Below are 26,100 nucleotides of genomic sequence, written 5' to 3' on the forward strand. Positions count from 1 at the left end.
TAATGTCCCAGTGCAAACACAGAAATAAAGAACATAGAGCTTCAGTGTAGACACCCGATCAAAAAACAGATTTCTTCATTAAATAGTCATTGTCTCCAGCATGGTAAAACTGGTCATTTTGGAGGGTGAGCTAATACGTCCTTTTTCTAGAGGCAAGACCATGTAACACCGTGAGACTTGACTGAGCAAGACAGCTGCCTACCTGTACGACTTCAGTGCCTTTTTGCCCCAGATCTTACCTGGGTCCTATTGGTTCCTTTGAAGGCTGAAGTAGGGCTTTATTCTTTCAACTTAAATTTAGATCACTATTAAAATACGTACATTTCTTCTCCTCCCCTTCCCTGGGAACTCTTCAAACTATTTGCAGTCATTTAAAGCTTAATGAACTGTTTCTGAACTCTTCTGAGAAGCAGGCTTGGGTGGGTCATACAGAAGCACCAGGAAAGAGGTTAAGCCCCCTGTAGGGGATAGCAAGTCTGTGCAGAGTAGCAGGTCAGTAAATGCACAGGAGGGCTGAGAATGAGAGGATTAGGGTGATCACTGATGCCAAAGAGCCCATTCCATATTTTTGCGAATCTGTATGATTAAACAATTTGCTTTAGTTTACTAAAAAAAATGCATGTCTTATATACAATTAAATATTTGAAGAAATGATTTTTGGTTTGAATTTTCTATTTTTCTTCCCAACTAGAAGAGTATCATACACAGTAGCCCATATGAAGGTAATAAAATTAAAGAAATATGAAATTTTGATGAATTGTTTCTGCAAAAGTTATTTCTCGAAAGTAGGTAAAAGCACTTTTGAACAGATTCACTTTTTCTCATGTCACAGGGGTGCTGTTTAATAAATTACTTTTCTTGGGTACTAAGAGCCAACTTTATTCATCTGAAAAGGTTAATGCGTCTGTTCAAAGTGTCCAAGTTATTCCCAGAGAATAATTTATGCACTGAAAATCTGTTTTATTTGGGAAATGCCTAAAGAGAAAAAAAAAAGTGCAGTACAAATTAAACACAGGTAGATGTGGTAATTCATAAATGAAGTTGTTTTTTTTCCCCCGAGCTTTATTTATATGGACTGATTTATATCCCTGACCATTTAAAATTTCAAAACTCCCTCTCCTCCGCCCCAGAATTTCCTATCATTCCTTTTACTTTTTCTCCATAGCACTAATTGTAAATATACTCTGTATTCCACTTATAGATTTCATTTTCTTCTGACTTCCTTCACTAGAATGTAAGTTCTATGCAAATAATTCTTTCTGATTGCATTACCTCAGCTCCCCTGGACACTACCAGGCACGTGTAAGCATTCAATAATATTTGATAAATGAATGTAGGAATAAATCAATATTGATTAAATTTACCAAGTAATCGTCAAATTTCCATTTGAGGTACTGTTGTAAGGGTCATTTTCTGGAAGGCAATGCCATATAATAGTTGAGGGTGGTTTCTGGAGTCATTGTGCGTTGAATCTTTTTTTTAAATTTTTATTGGAGTATAGTTGCTTTACAATGTTGTGTTAGTTTCTGCTGTACCGCAAAGTGAATCAGCTATACGTATACTTATATCCCCTCTTTTTTGGATTTCCTTCCCATTTAGGTCACCACAGAGCATTGAGTAGAGTTCCCTGTGCTATACAGTAGGTTCTCATTAGTTATTTATTTTATACATAGTATTGTATATATGTCAATTCCAATCTCCCAGTTCACCCGCCTTTCCCCCCTTGGTGTCCATACACTTGTTCTCTATGGCTGTGTCTCTACTTCTGCTTTGCAAATAGGTTCATCTGTAGCATTTTTCTAGATTCCACATATATGTATTAATATACAATATTTGTTTTTCTCTTTCTGACTTACCTCATGCTATATGACAGTCTCTAGGTCCATCCATGTCTCTGCAAATGGCACAATTTTTTTCCTTCTTATGGCTGAGTAATATTCCATTGTATATATGTACCACATCTTCTTTATCCATTCCTCTGTTGATGGACATTTAGGTTGCTTCCATGACCTGGCTATTGTACATGGTGCTGCAATGAACACTGGGGTGCATGTATCTCTTTGAATTATGGTTTTCTCTGGGTATATGCCCAGGAGTGGGATTTCTGGATCATATGGTATATACATTGAATCTTGATTCTCATACTGGTCATCTGTTTAACCTTGGGCAAATTCCCTAACATTTCTGTGCCTCAGTTTTTTCATCTCAGAATAAGGAGAATAATTTACCTGTATCATGGTTAGAAAATATACTTAGAAAATATTGTTAGAAAAGTGCTTAAAAAAACATTCTGGTGCATAATCAGCCCTTAACAGTCACTGGCAGTATCATTAAATCAATTTGTGAAAATAATAATATTTTTATGCACTCTGAATAAGTGAAATAAAGTTATGACAAGTATGTAGATATTAAAAATATTTTGCCTCAATCATCCGAAGCACTTAGCTCAAAGCATATTTTAAGAATTCATTATTAATATAATTTACTTTCTGAAAATTAACAAGACATTAATTTGATTTATTTGACAAACTCCAATTAAGTCGAACAGAGTATTACAATAATTCCAAAGATCAAGCTTAGTTTTGAATTCTTCTCTGTCATTTACTAGGTCTGTGACCCTGGGCAAGTCAATTAAAAACCTTGACTTCAGTTTCCACATTAGTAACATGGGTGAAAATTAAACCTATGTTAGTAGTTGAATATTAAACATAGCACAGAATCTGGCACTTAACAGATCTTAATAAAAGGAGGGTCAAAAAAAGATTATTAAATGTATAAAATCTAGAGAACAGTGTGACAGAACTATCTCAATTTGTATAAAACTGAGTGAGAATTAAAAGTGAAATTATGTTTTTCTGACTCCAAGTTCAATCTTAAGCAAATAAATTAGAAATTCATATTTTAGAAGAAGTTATTTTAAAATGGGAACTTAATATGAGAAATATTGACATTTGATAGTAAGTCACTCAGCATATGACTTCCTTTGTATCGCTCAGTATAAAACACAGAGCCTCAATACCAGTTTAAGAGATGCAAGTGTCTCTTTAAAATCAACACTTCTGAATTCCTTAAAATTCAATGTTATACATACAATCCTCTCCCTCCCCTATCACAATCAATTTAAATTTATGGAGGTACTGAGTTAAGAAAGATGTACAAAAACCTTGTGATACATGTCTTCAAGGTCATTGTTATCTAAGAATGTGTTACTAATGTTTTGTAATATTGACCATGTCAGACAGTCTTGTACAACACTGTTAAGCACCAAAGTAGGGTCATTGGATGCTGCACTTAGTGATGGTGGAGAAGATGGGAAATGCTTCTGCTCAGGTTCTCTAATCAGAGTTTGCTGGAGCCACAATGGGACAGCAAGCATTTCAGGTCATCCCAGGGTAAACCACAGACACTGGGTTCTACCTTGTGACATGAAGCTCAACTAAGTTTTTTAAGCCGGATAGAGACTAGAGTACACATGTCTAGAATTGCACATGCCCAGGAGCTGGGGAGTCTGAGCAAACAAGACATTATGCTTTAATGAGTGTAAAGAATCTCAACACAGTCTCCAAACCCCAAGCACTCCCGTTTCAGAAAAAAATTCTAGAAACTGTGGCAAGTAACATCTCCAAGCTTGCTACTACTGTGAGTTGATAGTCAAGTTTTCTATGTACAGAGCAAATGATGGAGATAGGATTGAGGATGGGGAGTGTACAAGAAAATAGTTCATTGACTCCCAAAGTCTTGAAAATGCCATGAGCACTGCCAATGTTATAGGGATCAGAATGTGGATACTGCCTATACAGAAGTTGTGGTGTCCTTCAAAATTCCCCTGCTTAATGTACCATAATATTAAAACACAGACCAATACAAATAACATTATAAATATAATAATGTGATGCAACTAATCAGGGCTGTTACTAGCCCATGGGACACCTTTGTATTGTGCAGTCTAGCTCCAGAGCATGTGGCTTAGTCAAAGGAGCACAGACCCTGTCACCATCCCTCTCCACGGGATTGAGAGTGCCTTATGTCCAGACTGTGCTATGTTCTTTACGTGTTTGTAGTTTATAAAGTCTTATGATCATCATCTTGGTTTTCAAATGCTAAATCTAGAGAATGCCTGAGGGGGAATTTGAATCTGTATCTGCTGATATCAAAATCAATGGATTTTTTGTTAAAGCAAGCTGCCTTCTACCTCTACCTTCTTCTTGTCAAAAAAATATTTATTAAGAGTTTTAATCTCCATGACAGAGCTCTAAGTCTTATTCAAAGTGTAGAGATATGTCTTTTGGACAACCTCAGATCTGATCTAATGTTGTAAAGCAAAGACTTTACTACTGCTATTAGTGGTCCATTTCAAGTAGCACGTGTTTCTTAACCATTTTTGCTAAACATAGATGTGTCCAGTTTAGTCTGTAGTAATAATTCTCACTGTTTCCACAATCAGGACCTCCTCTCCCTTTTTAAAAAATAATTTTCTTCCTCATAATGCCCATATTATTGAATACATCTATTAAACAAATTGCATTCACTATGTAAGAATTTGTTTATTTTTATATGAAAAGATCTAATAAAGGGTACACGATTTTAAAAGCTAAAGAAAACAACTGATGATAAATGGCAACCAAAATAACATGAAATTTATTTACTAACAAATGATATTTAGGTAGCTTGTGCAGCAAGCTCTTATCAGAAAGTTCTGGAGTTGAATTCTAATCCCACTTGTTTTCCATGTCACTTTAGCATCCTGAGACTTATTTTTCCTTTTCTGTACATGGAGTGGTGATTCCAGTATCATCCAGTGTTTATAAGGATTTGAATGAGAGACTATAGGTAAATGATCTGGCAACACACTGCCTTCTTTGTATACAGCATCCACTCAATAAGCATTATTTTTCTCCTGTGAGACAATATAAAAGCTAGAAAGCCTTTTTGAATAATAAAAATAACTCACTCTTGAAAATTCCTGACTCTGAATCCGTTGTCTCTCTAGATTGAGAGACAACAGTGTGAGTCTAGAGTCTCCAGTGCCTTCTAGGAGTTAATGGGACCCATCATGAGAAGGAAGCGGCGGGGCATTGCATTGCTGTGTGTGTGATGGGATGTACCGTTCAGACACAAGCTGCTGTCTTTCCTAAAAGTCTTCCAAAGACTCCAAAAGAGCAAGGCTGTCTTCGTCTATTTGGAGTGTCCTGAGGAGCTAGACATTGAAGTCATAGGCATGGCCAAGAGACCCCAGGGTCTGGGTCAGCCATTTGTGTGAGTCTTCTGTTTCTGGAGTGTCCTAGCGGATCAGAACTAACCAGACATGGCTGTTCTTCCTAAAGTGACTAGGTTTGTGCCTCAGTGGTATGTTATAGTGCGTAAGGAAGGAAGCTTCTGTTTAATTAATAGTTTTTGTGTCTATTTTGGGGAGTAAACTCATGCTTTCCTTTCCCACATCCTCACCAAAGTGACTTTGTTCACCATAAACATGTTCTACTAAAATGACGATTCAAAAGCAAGATGTATTTCCTTCCTTTTGCTAAAGACTTGATTGATCATCTAAGGGAAGATCTTTAAGGACAGCTAAAACATCATTTTTTTCCCCCAAGCCCAAAGCTTTAAGAATGCAATAAATTATTTGAATAAGCCATTTGCAGTTTTATTTTCTTTTTGTTTTTTATACATAGACCAAAACCACCAACCCAAAAGATTTTTTTCCAGTGCATAAACTATGCTCTGAGAATAAGTTGGGCACTTCTGGAAGATATTTTAACTTTATCAGGACAATAAAAGGCCATAAAGGAACAAAAAAATTAAATACCAGACTGACTGGAGTTTAAGTATTAAAGTCAATTTATATTTATTTGTTCAACACACATTGACAATTTCCATTACACTCTCCTAAGAATTCAAGGTTTTCATACTTCTGTATCAATTATCAACCACCAATGAGCAGCCATTGGAGAAACCAGGATGTCATTCTACACGTAGTATTTTTCTGTTCTCCCTTTTGCTTTATTCCTGTGTTTCCTAGGAAAATGATATACAAACCATTGATTTTGAGAAGTAGTAGTATCCTGGAATTCCTTTGTTGAGAGGAAATTTTTCTTGACATTATTTGGTCATTGAGAGAATTGAGAATTCTCTGAAAATCAACTCTTGAGTGTTAAATCCCTCTGACTATGGATATTGGTACTTTAAAGGGTAGCATTGCCTCCAAATCAGTCAGTCTGCCTAGCTATGCTGTTCTAATCTGCTAAATACTTGGTTTGAGTTCTTCCTATTTATAATAAAAATCTTTCTTTTGCAAATGTTATGATTCATATCTTAGTTCTTCTACTACAAAAGCCTAGCTTTGTCATGCTTGCAAACTGGAGTCAAAGAATAAAAATAATTTTGAAATATTGTAGCCAAAAATCTCTGCCTCATTGTTGATAATTATTTCTGATAATCCTTAGGTCTTTAATGAGCTTTGCCTGCATGGATGTAGACAGCCTGCCTATCCAACAGTGAGTTGAGATCAGCCTCAGTCTTCCCAGCAAGTGAGAGTGAAGGCTGGTGATGTCCACATGAAAAGTAACTCTTTTCTAGGTTTTGCAATGGAACGGATATGGTTGCTCTTGCTTCTAACAATTAGAGTGCTTCCAGGGTCTGCTCAGTTCAATGGCTACAATTGTGACACCAACCTCCACAGTAGATTTCCTGGTAAGTCTGAACCCAATCTTTTCTCTAATTGTATCTGGAAAGAGCGATTATGTTTGAATAGTAAATCATTTAAATACATATGGAAAATGAGGGGGATATCTGTCTATATTAAGTGGATGTTAACGAATGGCAAATGACAAAAGACATTTTTCTGAAGTTGTAACTTATAACCACATTAACATACAAAGTGTTCATTGTAGTTTATATTATTATAATAACTGCTCACAGATGTGAAAAATATTGGCTAATGGTTGATAAAATTGGGAGAGGCTAATGTCATTCAAAATTTGTCTAATTGAGGGATGTTTTTCTCATAAATTAATTCAGACTTTAAAAATTGCCCTTATATGCTGATAAATTTATTTAGGAAGAATACTCAGAAAATGACTGTGAAATATTATGCAATACTCAAAAAAATACTATTTCAATGAAATGTTGGTCACCACCAAAGTACGCACGCCAGCTTCAGAATGCATTTCATAGCAACCCATCAATATTAAGACAGACATGAGATTTTGACCATATTGATGGACGTGTCCCACAGGTTCCTAAAATCTGCACTTTTTAGAGGTAATTTAAGGTTTCACTTAAGTAGTCATCTTTTTATATCAGCTAAAGTTATAGAACCACAGTTCAATAGTTACAAAATAAGAACTAGACGATCTGAAACTACTTTTCTACTTATGTATTGCAAACTGAAATACCTTCTGCAATGTTTTACATGCAGAGTAACAACACACCTGCATAGAGCAATCAGTAGGTAGTTAGGTAGTTGATGTGAAGTTTCTAATTTATTTGAGGAGAGGTAACCTGGCTTGCTCCAGAATAAAGACAAGAGTATGTAGGAATGGCTTCATGAGCCCAGACCTAGTATGAAAGTACTTGACAGGTTTAGTAAAATAAGGAGGTCAGGATGGGGAATGTCCAAAGACAAGTTTACAAAGATAAGTTAAGGCAGGGTTCTTAATGATTTTGAATACCACAAATGATAGGATTTTTTTTTTTTTACTATGGAAAATTGCAAACATATGCAAAAGTAGAGATTAGTAAAAAAGCACTCATAGCAATCATACAGCTTCATCAGTTGTCAACATTTATAAATTTTGTTTATCTCTCCTTCTTACTACCTCCATCTCTGAAATATTTAAAAATAAATTCATTATTCATGTTTCATTATATACATAAGTGAAAAGAACTTAAAAAAGTCATTATGCTTGTATATCTAATAAACTTAACAATAATTACTCAATATCATCTTATACTCAGCCAATTTGCCTCTAAATCCACATGGTGCATTTGTTGACGTGTTTCTTAAGTCTGTCTTAATTTATAGAAGTCCCTTGCTTTTCTAAAGTGCCATTTATCTCTTTAAATAATTTGGTGATTTGTTTCTTAGAATTCCAACACTCTGGATCTGGTTGACTGTAACTCTTATGTGTCATTTAACATGCTTCTCTTTTCCTGTATAACCTGTCAACTAATGAGAGCTAGAGGTTTGAATAAATTCAGGTTCAATTGTTTTGGCAAGGATACTTTTTGTATTATTTGTGTAATAAAAGTGTTTTGTCTTCATTTTGTAAGCAATGAAGAGCCATTGCATCTTTTTAAACATACCTTTTTAAGGATTTGATGTGGTCACATTTTGTTTCAGAAAGCAGACGTTGGGGAAAGTATGAAGGACAGAATCAAGTTAGAAGAGACTAGAGGCAGAGAGAAATGTCACAAAGGCAGTGACAATGGAAGCAGTAGAAGGAGACAGTTATTAAGAGATGCAGTATTTTGTGGTGGACTCCCCAGAACTTGAGAACTGATTTGACTTGGGAAGTGAGAGAAAGAGAAGGCTAGAGGCTGTTTTGAACTTAGATAACTGGATGTTGATACTGTTAACTGACGCCAAAAGTATAGGGCATTTGCATGTTTTAGAAAGGAAGTTTGGGGTCGAAAATAATGACTTTGAAGTGCTCTTAGAGAGTAGAGTGGCAGCCTCTACTCAGAAGTAGGAAATATGGACCTGGGTCCGAGGAGAGAGGTTGAAACCAAAAATAGCTGTGTGAGAGTTGAATCCCTGTGCAGTGAGTGAGCAATGAGTGAGGGGTAGGAAAAGGAAAGTTGTGGAAATAGACTACTATTTAAATAACCCTGGTGGTGAAAGAAAGGGAGGAGTAAACTGAGCCAGCAGTTTAAATGAGAACGGAGATGTTTGGATTAGAGGACTAGAGACACCTGAGCCTACATGAGCAAAGGGAAAGTATTCAGAGACTAGGAATACTAACAAAGAAATAATGGATGTAATGAGGAAAGAAAATATGGAAGCGATCAAAGGTACAGGTGGAGGAGTTAACCTTGGAAAAGCGGCAGCTGTTTGTTTGATTTAGGAGAGAAGAGAAATAGAAGACAGAGGCAGAGAGGTGCTAATTATGTTCATCTTCTTGGTTGAAGTGGAAGGCAGAGGCCCTCAGAGAGTGAGGGGCCAGAGGCCTGGCTGGGGCCTGGGAAGGGTAGTCAAGTCTTACCCTGTTAGGGATAAAAGAGAAGGCCAGAATGTAAGAAGATTGCTCGGCAGAGAGGAACTAGCTGATGATGTAGTATACCTGTAAAGGTAAATAAAACCTGTAAATAAGCCAAGGAGTGACTAGGACAGCAAAAGGAAGTATTTTTCATATGGTAAAATTTTAAAATTATGTTAAAACTTCCATTTACAATGGTGCCTACTGACCATCAGCGTCAAAATCACCTGAGATAGTTGTTCAGTGTGGACTTCACTGCTTTCCCCCAGATATGTAGTGTCAGAATCTCTGAATATGGTGCTGGGAATTTGTATTTTAAATCCTGAAGATGAGTCTCATATGCATTATGATTGAGAACAGCTGACGGTATTCTATTACTTTCTTGAATCCATTATTCCAGTTAAAAGCACAGTCACGTTTGGGGAAATATAACTAAAAACAAAATCTTCTCCCAACCCAAAAATTCTTTCCACAAAGATAGTAGAAATGAGAACACATTTATCATTGAATAAGCATTAAACCAGAATGTGATGCTCAACACAGGCAATTCATTAAAAGTTTGCAAAGACAGAAAGGAATCTCACTCTTTTACATAGTCAAGCAGAGGCAACGCATTGCATACATGTTTTCAAAATAAATAATAATTAGTTCTCAAGTAAGAGGACTTGACAGCACCATTTGTCATGTATAGTTCATCCTGAATTTATCTGGTAATTGAGGTGACCATCTGTGTTAGTATAGTAGCTTTCTCCAGAGGGAAGATAAAATTCTCATATCTTTATGAAAGGAGGTACTTTTGTGATTTGGAGCAAGGCTCCCACGGAAGTGAGGCTCCCACCCTCCCCAGACTGTGAGATAAGGATACTATTTTCCTTGATGCTTACATTTCTAAGAGATGGTTCCCAAGTCCTTGAGAAAGACGTCCCTGCATCATAAAGCTGACAAAAGTCCTATCTAATTTTCAAAAGGATTTATATACATTTCAAGGAGAAGAGAAAGTACTTACAAGTTTTCTGATATAAATGGTCTCTTCCTTTATTTTCAACAGGGAGAATTAAACCTCTTATTTTTAATTTGTATTTGTCCTTACGCATGTTAGCACTTTTAGTACTTTTGGGCTTAGACAACAAATATCCAAACTTTCCAAATTTATACACACACACACACATTGTTGCAATTTAAAATTTATATTAAAAAAACCTAAAATTCAGATAAATCAAAAGTTCCATGAGAGGCTTTAAGTTTATATGGGTAGTCTTTTCAAGTAAGCCCATTTTTGCAGGTTGTGTGCAAAAGACCAGAGTGAGCAAATAAAGCCTGAAGGTTAATTGCTCACTCCCCTCTTGACCTGTGGCTTCTCTTCCACATCAGGATCACCCTTGATGTCATTAGGAGCTCCATAAGCTGCTCAGATACTAAGCAATGGGCTAGAATGAGAATGAGTCTGGCAAAGGAGAGGAGCTATCTAAATGCAAAGTAATGTTAATAATGATGAGAGTAATCATCTCACCCTACCTGACCTTTGCTGTTTCATGACAGTAGAACTATTTTCTTTAATTTCCATGCCATTTATCCTTAAGCCAAGGGAACCACCATGGCCTAATTCATTTTAAATTTAAAGGGATACCATTTAATTTTAAAGGTAGTTAACTCTTGCCTATCTAAGCTAGTAGCAGGGAATAGACTCATGCCCAACTGACATTATAATTATGTTCTTCCAAGAATAAAATGCAATCCATAGTTGACTTTTAGAGTACCAAAGAATTATTTGGTCAAAGTGAAACATGCAGATAAATGCATTTGGCCTCTGCAACTAATGGATACCTTCTGGAACCAGCCCCTCTTTTGGAAGACGGTATATGTAAGGGTCAGCCTAAACTTTCAAGCCTCTAAAGAAGTCTTTAATGATAAAGGCACAATCAAGGAGAGATTAGGTTAATGACACCAGAAACTTTGTGGCCTGACATTGTTTTATGGTGAACTAACCAGTCATGGGAAACTAAACGTAAGTCAATATTTTATGACTTGTCATTTTGTATTCTATTTGAAATAGTGCTAAGAAGGAATAAATTCCATGTATAGAATGCTAGGCACATTATGTAATTCTCTCTTTTATTTCTTACAATAAACCTACAAAACTTTTTAATTTTTACTTTATGATATGGAGATTGAGGTTTAGAATTTTTCTAATACTGCAAAGCTAGCAATTGTCAGAGATATAACACTAGAGCTCTTTCCATCAAACCATGATGCCTTAAAGTGAATCTTGAATACTAAGTTTAAAAAATGATTTATACCAAAAACCAAATAATCCAATTACAAATGGGCAAACAAATGAATAGACATTTTTCCAAAGAAGACATACAGATGGACAGTAGGCACATGAAAAGGTGCTCACTAATCCTCAAGGAAATACAAATTAAAACTACAATGAGATATCACCTTACACCTGTCAGAATAGCTATCATCAAAAAGACAACAGATAAATGCTGGTGAGAATGTGGGAAAAGGAAACCCTTGTGCACTGCTGGTAGAAATGTAAATTGGTGCAGCAATTACGGAAAACAGTTTAAAGATTTCTCAAAAAATAAAAATGAACTACCGTATGATCCAGCAATTCCATTTCTGGGTATATATCTAAAGGAAACAAAATCATTATGTCAAAGAGACATCTGTACCCTATGTTCACTGCAGCATTATTTACAGTAGCTGAGACATGGAAACAACCAAAGTGTTTATCAACAGATGAATGGAAAAAGTGAGATACACACACACACACACACACACACACAAAATGGAATACTATTCAACTATAAAAAAGAAGGAAATCCTGCCATTTGTGACAACGTGGATGGACTGCAAATGTTATTATGCTAAGTGAAATGTCATACAGAGAAAGACAAATACTATACGATCTCATTTATATGTGGAATCTAAAAAACAAAAGCAAAACTCATAGAAAATGAGAAGAGATTTGTGCTTACCAGATGCAGGGGTGGGGGCATGGGAGAATGGATCAAAGTGGTCAAAAGGTACAAACTTCACACTATAAGATAAATAAATACTGGGGATGTAATGTACAACATGATGATTATAGTTAACACTGATGTATGCTATATTTAAAATATATTAAAAGTTGCTAAGAGAGTAAATCCTCAAAGTTCTCATGACAAGGAAAAAAACATTTTTTTCCTTTTTTTTGTATCTATATGAATGATGGATATTAATTAAACTTATTTGGTAATCATTTCACAATAAGTGTAAGTCAAGTCATTATGCTGTCACCTTAAACTTATATAATGCCGTATGTCAATTGTATCTCAATAAAACTAAAATTTTAAAATTATGTGTAAATGGAGAATCACAATGGAAACTGCTACATTAAAGAATTTGAAAAATCATATGGTAGGAAAATTTGTTTAGCTTTTTCAGGACCAGCTTGACTAAGGAAATTTTTTCTCTGATAATATTTATTAATATTTCAATGAGTACCAGTTTTCCCCAGGAAATAAAATAGAGAATCACCTATTTCAGTGATAGACTTCATGGGCAGGTCAAGTAAAATGAGCTGCCTGATTTTGTGTTAGGCTTTGCTTAACCATTGCACTGTTCTGTGCCCAAAGACAAAGTAAGAGTGGATTATGGAATAATTATCCCAGGGAATACGTTCTGTCTCTCTGTGTAGGTAGGAAAGGCCAATTCTGCTGCCTTCCTACATAGTAGTAGTGTTTTGGTCTCCAAGCTGTGAAGAGGACACCTGCTTTCGCTTTGCAGCTGTGACTGCAATTACTACACCAGATGAGGCAGAAGAACTGATCGAGACAGCGATTGCAGATCACATCCTGATTAACCTTCAGTGATAAAGTGCAGTGGAGAGAAGAGGAATTAGTCAGCAAGTTCAGTGACTGAACAATTCAGAGTTCTGAATTGTTCTTCTTTATTTTAATAACAAAGTTCTTTATTGCATGGATTTTTCATTTCCTCTACTTGTATAAGTAAAACCTATATGCTTTTTTCTGCTTGAAAAAGATGACCAAACTCTTCTAGTTCTAGCAAGTGTGAATAGAAGCCTGCAAAGTTTATCGAGGACTGCATATGCATTTCTTTCAGCCCTGCAGACAACAGCTTGCATTTGTTAATGAGAAACAGAAGGGGAAAACTGAGGTGGTGAGGAACCTGTTCAATACAGAGGGGAAACCTGAAATCCTAATCCACTTTAAATTCTTTATCAGCTGCTGGTATTTTGGGTAGATGAACTATCAATACCCCTTTTAAACTTCTTGCTCAATATTGTATAAAAACTTGAGGAGAATTAACTTTAAAACTTGTGTTAAAACAACAAATATAACATCTGTTTTCTAAGCAATTTTAAGTTTATGTAGTGCCAAATATTGCTACTCTCATTTTATAGAGATAGAAGTAAAAATGATATATAAATTACTTTTATAATCTGCTAAGATTATATAGTCTTGGAATATCTCTTGGAGTCCAGGAAATAAATTAGAGTTGACCTTCCATATCCGTGGGTTCCACATCTGTGGATTCAACCAACCTCAATGAAAATATTCAGAAAAAAAATTCCAGAAAGTTCCAAAAAGCACAACTTGAATTTGCTGCATGCCAGCAAACATTTATATAGCATTTACATTGTATTTACAGCTATTTACATAACATTTACATCATATTAGGTATTATAAGTAATCTAAAGATGATTTAAAATATATAGGAAGATGTGCATAGGTTATATGCAAGTACTGCATATGCCATTTTATGTAAGGGATTTCAGCATCCATGGATTTCTTTTAAATTTTGGTATCCAAGGGTGGTCCTGGAATCAGTCCCCCATGGATACTGAGGAATGAGTGCCCTTTATTTCCAGGTAAGATTTCTGTGGTACTACAAAGCAGCGCATTCTTCAGCATACAAAGACTCCTCCTATTATACTGAATAGGTTTTGGTTCATACAATCAGTTTTAAACCAATGCTACCTTTAAGTGTGTATAAACCAGCCCATGGATCCAGGTGCAATCATATTCATGGGAATACCTGCATCTGAACTGCACAGAGCTGTCAGTTGCTCACAATAGACTCACGCAGCCTCACACGTCTCTTTCAGTTGTTTCGAGGAGTGCCCAGGGCCTAGTTGCCATTTGAGGTAACTGTCCTGCTCCTCTGGTTATTAAACTGCTATGGTTTGTAGCATGGGGTAGAGGTGGGGAAGAAGACTGACCCTCTTCCCAATTTTATTTCACACATTGCCACCTGAGCACTAAAGTAGGCTCATTTGGATTCAGTCTCACAAAGCCTTTCACAACCCTCTTTCATTGTAATTCAAACCAGTTAGTTCCTCAAAAAGGAAGGGACTCAGTCACACACCCATGCCCTTTACAATTTGTTTCTCTCTCTTTCCTGTCCCTTTTTCATCCAAACCTCTCCCTGTTGTAAGCCTATAAATCATACAGTTTGCTGGGAGTGCTTAATCCCACCTGATAGAACCCACCTAAGGATTACTTCCTGCCCAATCAAAATGTATAGTTATGACTAAGTAACTCAGTTGGTTAAGAGACTTGTGTAGGGGAGGAAAGATAATTTTCCCTCTACCCTTCTAGGTTCTTAGCTGGAGCCCCCTATAATAAAAGACAGATTAATAGAAAAAAACAAATAGAAGTTTAATAACATGTAAACCTCCTATATTCATGGAGGGATTACTCCATGAATATAGGATTACTCCTATATTTTCTGTACCAGCAAAATGGAGTAACTCCCTGAAATGGCCCAAGCCACTACCTTAAATACCATCTCAAGCTAAAGACAAAAGAGATGGTGGTGGTGGGGAAGCCAGTTATGGGAGGTCATCAGGTAAATCACAGTAAACAGGAGTATGGTTGTTATGCAGATTTAGGTCTGTAGCCTCCTTTGTAAGAGTTTCTGGAGGTTTAGTTCCCCTCTTCCTTCCTGGTACAGAGAAGGAGATGCACTTACAAATGGAGATTTCCCTTATAAATGTAAATGTCTCTTTCAGAAGAGTAACTTCCATTTGTTTTCAGGGATTCTCCTATGTCTGCCATTTCCTTTTTCTTTTCTTTAAAAAAATATTTATTTATTTATTTAGTTGCACTGGGTCTTAGTTGTGGCATGAGGGCTGCTTAATTGTAACATGCAAACTCTTAGTTGCAGAATGCATGTGGGATCTATTTCCCTGACTAGGGATTGAACCTGGGCCCCCTGCATTGGGAGTGCAGAGTCTTAACCTCTGCACCACTAGGGAAATCCCTGCTGTTTCTTAAAAATAATCAATTTAAGGTAATCCTTATGCCAAAGAGGCATATTTTGGGGTGGCATATTCTGCTCCCCTTCACTTGCAACATTGGCATCACCTGGGAGCTTGTGAGAAATGTAAAGATCAGGCCCCATCCCAGATCTACTGAATCAGAATCTGCATTTTAATAAGATTCTGTATAATGCATATTCATAAGAAGTGCTGATTGGAGCGTGGTACTCATGATGTCTTGCCAGCTTTATGTTGTTACATACCAGAGTGTTTATGCCAACCCCAACTGGCTGTCACGCACTTGCTTGCTATTAATGACAGTAGGGATTAGCAAATCCCTTGCTGTTAAGGGGAAATGATGTTAAAAATTTATTATTAATAATAAAGCAAGATAATTAATTGCCAGACTAATGCACTTAAAAAAGCTAAATACCTAAACAAATAGCAAAAATCTATTAATTTCATATTATTTAGTGTGTTGAATTAGAAAATATCTGACATAGAGAATTTTGATGTTCCTGTAAAAGTCTGAAAACAGGAATCATCTCAGGCAGTTGGCAGAGTACAGATAGGAAATATGAGTTCTGGATGAACAGTCAAGATGAACCTATATCATTGAGCACATATTTTCTTTGTGAATCTTGAAAGTTGATATTAAAAAGTTAGGGGCTTCCTAACTTTTTAGGAAGTGGTTGGCGCGGTGGTTGGGAGTCCGCCTGCCGATGCAGGGAAGCGGGTTCGTGCCCCGGTCCGGGAGGATCCCACATGCCCGCGGAGCAGCTGGGCCCGTGAGCCGTGGCTGCTGGGCCTGCGCGTCCGAAGCCTGTGCTCCGCAATGGGAGAGGCCACGGCAGTGAGAGGCCCGCGTACCGAAAAAAAAAAGTTAGAAATCATCCATGCTGTTTGTGAAAGAGTTTAATTAAACATATTTTAATAAACACTTGCTGAATGTTTGTTAGGCACGCTGGGAAAACCCAGAGCTTTCAATGAGTTCATAATCTAGTGGGAAAGCAAATATCCACTTCCAGGTATAATGTAGGTGATATTGTAGACTCATAGTTAATGTGATGTGGGGTAGAGCGGAAGAGAATGACTATATATCATTGGAAAAATGAAGTCTTATAAAAGGAAGCCTTAGAAATTGTTTTTCTTTTCTCAGCCCATTTTTATTACCTGAGTGCTCTCAATGGGTATTTCATCTATTATTATTGTTTATAATTGATGTACTGAGTATTGGTGATTATCAAATTTATAATTCTTACTCTTTTCTATCCTCTAAATATTAGACTCTTATTTCCAACTACCTGCTGTATATTTCTGCTTGAATGTCCCATATGTACCTCAGCCTCTCAAAAACTGAGCTCATCATCTTTTTCCTTCCTGTATTCCTTATCTCAGGGAATAATCCACCCAGTCACTAATGCTAGAAACTTGACCATAAGTTTGACATCCTCTTCTCTTCATGCCGTCATCTAATCAATTTATTATACAATTTAGCCAGTTGGAACTGTTTCATTTCTTCCCAACAATCCCTTCCAAACAGCTGTGCCCTACCAAGGCATGGTTGTATATAACATGGTATTCAAACCTCTATCATATCATTATCAACTGCATTGCAATTGTCTGTTTTTTTCTCTGTGTCCTTTACCCAACCATGAGTTCCTTGAAATGAAGGAGTCCTGTTAATGTCTTTTTTTTTTTTTTTTTAAACATCTTTATTGGGGTATAATTGCTTTACAATGGTGTGTTCGTTTCTGCTTTATAACAAAGTGAATCAGTTATACATATACATATGTTCCCATATGTCTTCCCTCTTGCGTCTCCCTCCCTCCCACTCTCCCTATCCCGCCCCTCCAGGCTGTCACAAAGCACCGAGCTAATATCCCTGTGCCTTGCGGCTGCTTCCCCCTAGCTATCTACCTTACTACGTTTGTTAGTGTGTATATGTCCATGACTCTCTCTCGCCCTGTCAAAGCTCACCCTTCCCCCTCCCCATATCCTCAAGTCCGTTCTCCAGTAGGTCTGCGTCTTTATTCCTGTCTTACCCCTAGGTTCTTCATGACATTTTTTTTCCCCTTAAATTCCATATATATGTGTTAGCATACAGTATTTGTCTTTTTCTTTCTGACTTACTTCACTCTGTATGACAGACTCTAGGTCTATCCATCTCATTACAAATAGCTCAATTTCATTTCTTTTTAAGGCTGAGTAATATTCCATTGTATATATGTGCCACATCTTCTTTATCCATTCATCCGATGATGGGCGCTTAGGTTGTTTCCATCTCCGGGCTATTGTAAATAGAGCTGCAATGAACATTTTGATACATGACTCTTTTTGAATTTTGGTTTTCTCAGGGTATATGCCCAGTAGTGGGATTGCTGGGTCATATGGTAATTCTATTTGTAGTTTTTTAAGGAACCTCCATGCTGTTCTCCATAGTGGCTGAACCAATTCACATTCCCACCAGCAGTGCAAGAGTGTTCCCTTTTCTCCACACCCTCTCCAGCATTTATTGTTTCTAGATTTTTTGATGATGGCCATTCTGACTGGTGTGAGATGATATCTCATTGTAGTTTTGATTTGCATTTCTCTAATGATTAATGATGTTGAGCATTCTTTCATGTGTTTGTTGGCATTCTGTATATCTTCTTTGGAGAAATGTCTATTTAGGTCTTCTGCCCATTTTTGGATTGGGTTGTTTGTTTTTTTGTTATTGAGTTGCATGAGCTGCTTGTAAATTTTGGAGATTAATCCTTTGTCATTTGCTTCATTTGCAAATATTTTCTCCCATTCTGAGGGTTGTCTTTTGGTCTTGATTATGGTTTTCTTTGCTGTGCAAAAGCTTTGAAGTTTCATTAGGCCCCATTTGTTTATTTTTGTTTTTATTTCCATTACTCTAGGAGGTGGGTCAGAAAGGATCTTGCTGTGATTTATGTCATAGAGTGTTCTGCCTATGTTTTCCTCTAAGATTTTGATAGTTTCTGGCCTTATATTTAGGTCTTTAATCCATTTTGAGCTTATTTTTGTGTATGGTGTTAGGGAGTGATCTAATCTCATACTTTTACATGTACCTGTCCAGTTTTCGCAGCACCATTTATTGAAGAGGCTGTCCTTTCTCCACTGTACATTCCTGCCACCTTTATCAAAGATAAGGTGTCCATATGTGCGTGGGTTTATCTCTGGGCTTTCTATCCTGTTCCATTGATCTATCTTTCTGTTTTTGTGCCAGTACCATACTGTCTTGATTACTGTAGCTTTGTAGTATAGTCTGAAGTCAGGGAGCCTGATTCCTTCAGCTCCTTTTTTCGTTCTCAAGATTGCTTTGGCTATTCGGGGTCTTTTGTGTTTCCATACAAATTGCGAAATTTTTTGTTCTAGTTCTGTGAAAAATGCCAGTGGTAGTTTGATAGGGATTGCATTGAATCTGTAGATTGCTTTGGGTAGTAGAGTCATTTTCACAATGTTGATTCTTCCCATCCAAGAACATGGTATATCTCTCCATCTATTTGTATCATCTTTAATTTCTTTCATCAGTGTCTTATAATTTTCTGCATAGAGGTCTTTCGTCTCCTTAGGTAGGTTTATTCCTAGATATTTTATTCTTTTTGTTGCAATGGTAAATGGGAGTGTTTTCTTGATTTCACTTTCAGATTTTTCATCATTAGTATATAGGAATGCCAGAGATTTCTGTGCATTAACTTTGTATCCTGCTACTTTACCAAATTCATTGATTAGCTCTAGTAGTTTTCTGGTAGCATCTTTAGGATTCTCTATGTATAGTATCATGTCATCTGCAAACAGTGACAGCTTTACTTCTTCTTTTCCGATTTGGATTCCTTTTATTTCCTTTTCTTCTCTGATTGCTGTGGCTAAAACTTCCAAAACTATGTTGAATAAGAGTGGTGAGAGTGGGCAACCTTGTCTTGTTCCTGATCTTAGTGGAAATGCTTTCAGTTTTTCACCATTGAGGATGATGTTTGCTGTGGGCTTGTCATATATGGCCTTTATTATGTTAAGGAAAGTTCCCTCTATGCCTACTTTCTGCAGGGTTTTTATCATAAATGGGTGTTGAATTTTGTCGAAAGCTGTCTCTGCATCTATTGAGATGATCATATGGTTTTTCTCCTTCAATTTGTTAATATGGTTTATCACATTGATAGATTTGCGTATATTGAAGAATCCTTGCATTCCTGGAATAAACCCCACTTGATCATGGTGTATGATCCTTTTAATGTGCTGTTGGATTCTGTTTGCTAGTATTTTGTTGAGGATTTTTGCATCTATGTTCATCAGTGATATTGGCCTGTAGTTTTCTTTCTTTGTGACATCCTTGTCTGGTTTTGGTATCAAGGTGATGGTGGCCTCGTAGAAGGAATTTGGGAGTGTTCCTCCCTCTGCTATATTTTGGAAGAGTTTGAGAAGGATAGGTGTTAGCTCTTCTCTAAACGTTTGATAGAATTCACCTGTGAAGCCATCTGGTCCTGGGCTTTTGTTTGTTGGAAGATTTTTAATCACAGTTTCAATTTCAGTGCTTGTGATTGGTCTGTTCATATTTTCTATTTCTTCCTGATTCAGTCTTGGCAGGTTGTGCATTTCTAAGAATTTGTCCATTTCTTCCAGATTGTCCATTTTATTGGCATAGAGTTGCTTGTAGTAATCTCTCATGATTTTTTTTATTTCTGCAGTGTCAGTTGTTACTTCCCCTTTTTCATTTCTAATTCTATTGATTTGAGTCTTCTCCCTTTTTTTCTTGATGAGTCTGGCTAGTGGTTTATCTATTTTGTTTATCTTCTCAAAGAACCATCTTTTAGTTTTATTGATCTTTGCTATCGTTTCCTTCATTTCTTTTTATTTCTGATCTGATTTTTATGATTTCTTTCCTTCTGCTAGCTTTGGGGTTTTTTTGTTCTTCTTTCTCTAATTGCTTGAGGTGCAAGGTTAGGTTGTTTATTCGAGATGTTTCCTGCTTCTTAAGGTGGGCTTGTATTGCTATAAACTTCCCCCTTAGAACTGCTTTTGCTGCATCCCATAGGTTTTGGGTCGTTGTGTCTCCATTGTCATTTGTTTCTAGGTATTTTTTTATTTCCTCTTTGATTTCTTCAGTGATCACTTCATTATTAAGTAGTGTATTGTTTAGCCTCCATGTGTTTGTATTTTTTACAGATCTTTTCCTGTAATTGATATCTAGTCTCATGGCGTTGTGGTCAGAAAAGATACTTGATACAATTTCAATTTTCTTAAATTTACCAAGGCTTGATTTGTGACCCAAGATATGATCTATCCTGGAGAATGTTCCATGAGCACTTGAGAAAAATGTGTATTCTGTTGTTTTTGGATGGAGTGTCCTATAAATATCAATTAAGTCCATCTTGTTTAATGTATCATTTAAAGCTTGTGTTTCCTTATTTATTTTCATTTTGGATGATCTGTCCATGGGTGAAAGTGGGGTGTTAAAGTCCCCTACTATGAATGTGTTACTGTCGATCTCCCCTTTTATGGCTGTTAGTATTTGCCTTATGTATTGAGGTGCTCCTATGTTGGGGGCATAAATATTTACAATTGTTATATCTTCTTCTTGGATCGATCCCTTGATCATTATGTAGTGTCCTTCTTTGTCTCTTGTAATAGTCCTTATTTTAAAGTCTATTTTGTCTGATATGAGAATTGCTACTCCAGCTTTCTTTTGATTTCCATTTGCATGGAATATCTTTTTCCATCCCCTTATTTTCAGTCTGTATGTGTCTCTAGGTCTGAAGTGGGTCTCTTGTAGACAGCATATATAAGGGTCTTGTTTTTGTATCCATTCAGCCAATCTGTGTCTTTTGGTGGGAGCATTTAGTCCATTTACATTTAAGGTAATTATCGATATGTATGTTCCTATTCCCATTTTCTATATTGTTTTGGGTTCGTTATTATAGGTCTTTTCCTTCTCTTGTGTTCCTTGTCTAGAGAAGTTCCTTTAGCATTTGTTGTAAAGCTGGTTTGGTGGTGCTGAACTCTCTCAGCTTTTGCTTGTCTGTAAAGGTTTTAATTTCTCCATCAAATCTGAATGAGATCCTTGCTGGGTAGAGTAGTCTTGGTTGCAGGTTTTTCTCCTTTATCACTTTCAGTATGTCCTGCCACTCCCTTCTGGCTTGTAGGGTTTCTGCTGAGAGATCAGCTGTTAACCTTATGGGGATTCCCTTGTGTGTTATTTGTTGTTTTTCCCTTGCTGCTTTTAATATGCTTTCTTTGTATTTAATTTTTGACAGTTTGATTAATATGTGTCTTGGCGTATTTCTCCTTTTATTTATCCTGTATGGGACTCTCTGTGCTTCCTGGACTTGATTGACTATTTCCTTTCCCATATTAGGGAAGTTTTCAACTATAATCTCTTCAAATATTTTCTCAGTCCCTTTCTTTTTCTCTTCTTCTTCTGGAACCCCTATAATTCGAATGTTGGTGCATTTAATGTTGTCCCAGAGGTCTCTGAGACTGTCCTCAGTTCTTTTCATTCTTTTTTCTTTATTCTGCTCTGCAGTAGTTATTTCCACTATTTTATCTTCCAGGTCACTTATCCGTTCTTCTGCCTCAGTTATTCTGTTATTGATCCCATCTAGAGTACTCTTAATTTCATTTATTGCATTGTTCATCATTGCTTGTTTCATCTTTATTTCTTCTAGGTCCTTGTTAACTGTTTCTTGCATTTTGTCCATTCTACTTCCAAGATTTCGGATCATCCGTACTATCATTATTCTGAATTCTTTTTCAGGTAGACTGCCTATTTCCTCTTCATTTGTTAGGTCTGGTGCATTTTTATCTTGCTCCTTCATCTGCTGTGTGTTTTTCTGTCTTCTCATTTTGCTTATCTTACTGTGTTTGGGGTCTCCTTTTTGCAGGCTGCACGTTCGTAGTTCCCGTTGTTTTTGATGTCTGTCTCCAGTGGCTAAGGTTGTTTCAGTGGGTTGTGTAGGCTTCCTGGTGGAGGGGACTAGTGCCTGTGTTGTGGTGGATGAGGCTGGATCTTGTCTCTTTAGTGGGCAGGTTCACGTCTGGTGGTGTGTTTTGGGGTGTCTGTGGCCTTATTATGATTTTAGGCAGCCTCTCTGCTAATGGGTGGGTTGTGTTCCTGTTTTGCTAGTTGTTTGGCATAGGTTGTCTAGCACTGCGGCTTGCTGGTCGTTAAGTGAAGCTGGGTGCTCGTGTTATGATGGAGGTCTCTGGGAGATTTCCGCCGTTTAATATTATGTGGAGCTGGGAGGTCTCTTGTTGACCAGTGTCCTGAAGTTGGCTCTCCTACCTCAGAGGCAGAGCCCTGACTCCTGGCTGGAGCACCAAGAGCCTTTCATCCACACGGCTCAGAATAAAAGGGAGAAAAAGTAGAGAGAATTAGTAGAAGTATGAGGAAAGAAAGAAGGAAAGGAGGAAAGGAAGGAAGGAAGAAAGAAGCAAAGAAGGAAAGAAAGGAGGGAGGGAGGGAGGGAGGAAGGAAGGAGGGAAAGAAGGAAAAAAGACAGAAAGAAAGAAGATACAGTAAAAATAAAATAAAGTATAATATAGTTATTGAATTAAAAAATATTTAGGAAAAAAAAAAAAGGGACAGATAGAACCTTAGGACAAATGTTGGAAGCAAAGCTATACAGAGAAAATCTTACACAGAAGCATACACATACACCTTCACAAAAAGAGGTAAAAGGGGGAAAAATCATAAATCTTGCTCTCAGAGACCACCTCCTCAATTTGGGGTGATTTGTTGTCTAAAGGAGGGAAGGAAGGAAGGAAAGAAAGAAAGAACGAAGGTAAAGTATAATAAAGTTATTACAATTAAAATTAATTATTGAGAAAAAAAATTTTTTTTTAAAAACCATGGACAGATAGAGCCCTAGGACAAATGGTGGAAGCAAGAGTATACAGGCAAGATCTCACACAGAAGCATACACGTACCCATTCACAAAAAGAGGAAAAGGGAAAAAAATCATAGATCTCGCTCCTAAATTCCACCTCTTCAATTTGGGATCATTCCTTGTCTATTCAGGTATTCCACAGATGCAGGGTATATCAAGTTGATTGTGGAGCTTTAATCCGCTGCTTCTGAGGCTGCTGGGAGAGATTTCCCTTTCTCTTCTTTGTTCTCACAGCTCACAGGAGTTCAGCTTTGGATTTGGCCCTGCCTCTGCGTGTAGGTCGCTGGAGGGAGTCTGTGTTTTGCTCAGACAGGACAGGGTTAAAGGAGCCGCTGATTCGGGGGCTCTGGCTCACTCAGGCCGGGGGTGGGGTGGGGGAAGGAGGGGCACTGCGTGCGGGGCGCGCCTGCGGCGTCAGAGGCGGCGTGACGTTGCGGCAGAGGCCGGCGTGACGTTGCACCGGCGTGACGTTGCACCAGCCTGAGGCCCGCCGTGCGTTCTCCCGGGGAAGTTGTCCCTGGTTCCCGGGAACCTGGCAGTGGCGGGCTGCACAGGCTCCGCGGAAGAGGGGTGTGGAGAGTGACCTGTGCTCGCACACAGGCCCCTTGGTGGCGGCAGCAGCAGCCTTAGCGTCTCCCGCCCGTCTCTGGGGTCCGCGCTTTTAGCCGCGGCTCGCGCCCATCTCTGGGGTTCGCGCTTTTAGCCGCGGCTCACGCCAGTCTCTGGAGTTCCTTTAAGCAGCGATCTTAAACCCCTCTCCTCGCGCACCAGGAAACAAAGAGGGAAGAAAAAGTCTCTTGCCTCTTCGGCAGGTGCAGGCTTTTCCCCGAACTCCCTCCCGGCTAGCCGTGGTGCACTAACCCCTTCAGGCTATGTTCAAGCCGCCAACCCCAGTCCTCTCCCTGCGCTCCGTCCGAAACCGAAACCCGAGCCTCAGCTCGCAGCCCCGCCCGCCCCGGCGGGTGAGCAGACAAGCCTCTCGGGCTGGTGAGTGCCGGTCGGCACCGATCCTCTGTGCGGGGATTTCCCCGCTTTGCCCTCCGCACCCGTCGCTGTGCACTACTCTGCGGTCCCGAAGCTCCCCCCTCTGCCTCCCGCAGTCTCCGCCCGCGGAGGGGCTTCCTAGTGTGTGGAAACTTTTCCTCCTTCACAGCTCCCTCCCACTGGTGCAGGTGCCGTCCTTATTCTTTTGTCTCTGTTTTTTCTTTTTTTCTTTTGCCCTACCCAGGTACGTGGGGAGTTTCTTGCCTTTTGGGAGGTCTGAGGTCTTCTGCCAGCCTTCAGTAGGTGTTCTGTAGGAGTTGTTCCACGTGTAGATGTATTTCTGGTGTATCCGTGGGGAGGAAGGCAATCTCTGCGTCTTACTCTTCCGCCATCTTCAAGGTCCCCCCCGTTAATGTCTTTATCCTTAGAGTTTAGCACAGAGACTAACATACTGTATATAAACAAATGCTTTTTTTGGATACTTTGTTAACATGAAGTGGCATGTAGTTTAGATCTTGAAAATAAATAGGACCAAATAGCCTCTAGCTTGTGTAAAACTGATGGCACTGATTTTGTGTGTTCAACTCCTGTGCACCCCACCCTTTTTTTACAATCTACACTGACACCCAGAATTGCTTTTCATACAGATTTTTACATTTTCAGGTCAATAGTGAAGGAACATTTTGAGCCACTGCACTGCAGTGCTGAGTTCAGTTCAATTCTGGAGTGTTTGTGTTGCAGAATATATGTGTGCAAATTATTTGAATACTTGCATTGATCTGTGCCTTTATTAATCCAGGTAATAATTAGAACATGTTAAATATTCTGACACTACTGAAAGGAAATGTAGGTCTCAAACTTAATAGTATTGAGATGAGAAAAAAATCATTCCATGTATCAAAAACTAGGAATCATTAGCCTCATCTGGATGCAATTGGATGTAAGCCAGTTGAGTATGGAATTGTTGAGAAAAAGAAAATAGATATATTTGTTAAATATGTGAGTCATATGCTGAGAATATATTGTCATTAATTATGTCTAAAGAGAAAAGTATATTAGGTGTTCTAGGAATGGAACTTTCTTGGAGATAAATAGGTAGAGTGATGTTTTTATTCACATATACAGAATTGGATCCATTCCCTTTTTACTCCATTTATATGGTAACCATATTCTATGAACCCCATATCAGGCTATGTTTTTGTACATGGTGAGATAGATGGTGACAGGATATTTAGTGTGACAGGATATTTAAATTTGCATAATTTTAGAAAATCTGAGACAAACTCATTGCCTGATTGGTAGGTAAGAGGAGTGCAGAACATCTCTTTATTTTTATCTGAATTCAATTGAATACTGCATTTTAAAATTTTCTATGAATAACTTAGCTTGGTTAAATATCAGGGGAAAAATCACCCTTTTGGCAGCATAACTGCACATAAACTTTGTATGCAGGCCTACCATTTTAGACATACTTAGTGTCTTTAGACAGAAAACACTAGAAACCAAACATCTAAAGATGTTTATTCCTTGATTATTTTTTGTCATTAGCTTGTATTCATTGGATTGTTTAATACTGCAGTGTTGTTCAAAGGGATATTACAATTCAGGCCAGGGATTGGACAATAAAAAGGCTAAAAAAAATTAGTTGTTGAGAGCAACTGTTATTCAGTAACTGAAAAAAATTTCTCTACTTTTGGCAGAAATTGCTCTTTGGCAGCTTGAAGTAGCATTTTTGTTTCCCTCAAAGCCTCACAAATGGAAAAGT

General features: G+C 37.8%; 1 protein-coding gene across 2 annotated transcripts in view; it reads left to right on the forward strand.

Moving 5' to 3' along the window:
• Nucleotides 1-26,100, forward strand: part of ZPLD1 (zona pellucida like domain containing 1) — a 133,159-nt gene that overhangs the window by 74,027 nt on the left and 33,032 nt on the right. The window contains exon 3 of one of the 2 annotated variants that reach the window (XM_089910510.1): nt 1-6,687. This exon is cut by the window's left edge and continues 41,265 nt beyond it. In XM_089910510.1, the coding sequence (XP_089766636.1) occupies nt 6,552-6,687 (136 nt within the window). In that variant the 5' untranslated portion in view covers nt 1-6,551. The remainder of the gene's footprint in view (nt 6,688-26,100) is intronic. The other variant, XM_022574786.2, reaches the window with a different exon arrangement.

Source organism: Delphinapterus leucas, chromosome 4, assembly GCF_059928025.1.
Source record: "Delphinapterus leucas isolate spDelLeu-1000000601 "Yukka" chromosome 4, BTC_Dleu_Yukka2, whole genome shotgun sequence".
Classification (NCBI taxonomy): Eukaryota; Metazoa; Chordata; class Mammalia; order Artiodactyla; family Monodontidae; genus Delphinapterus; species Delphinapterus leucas.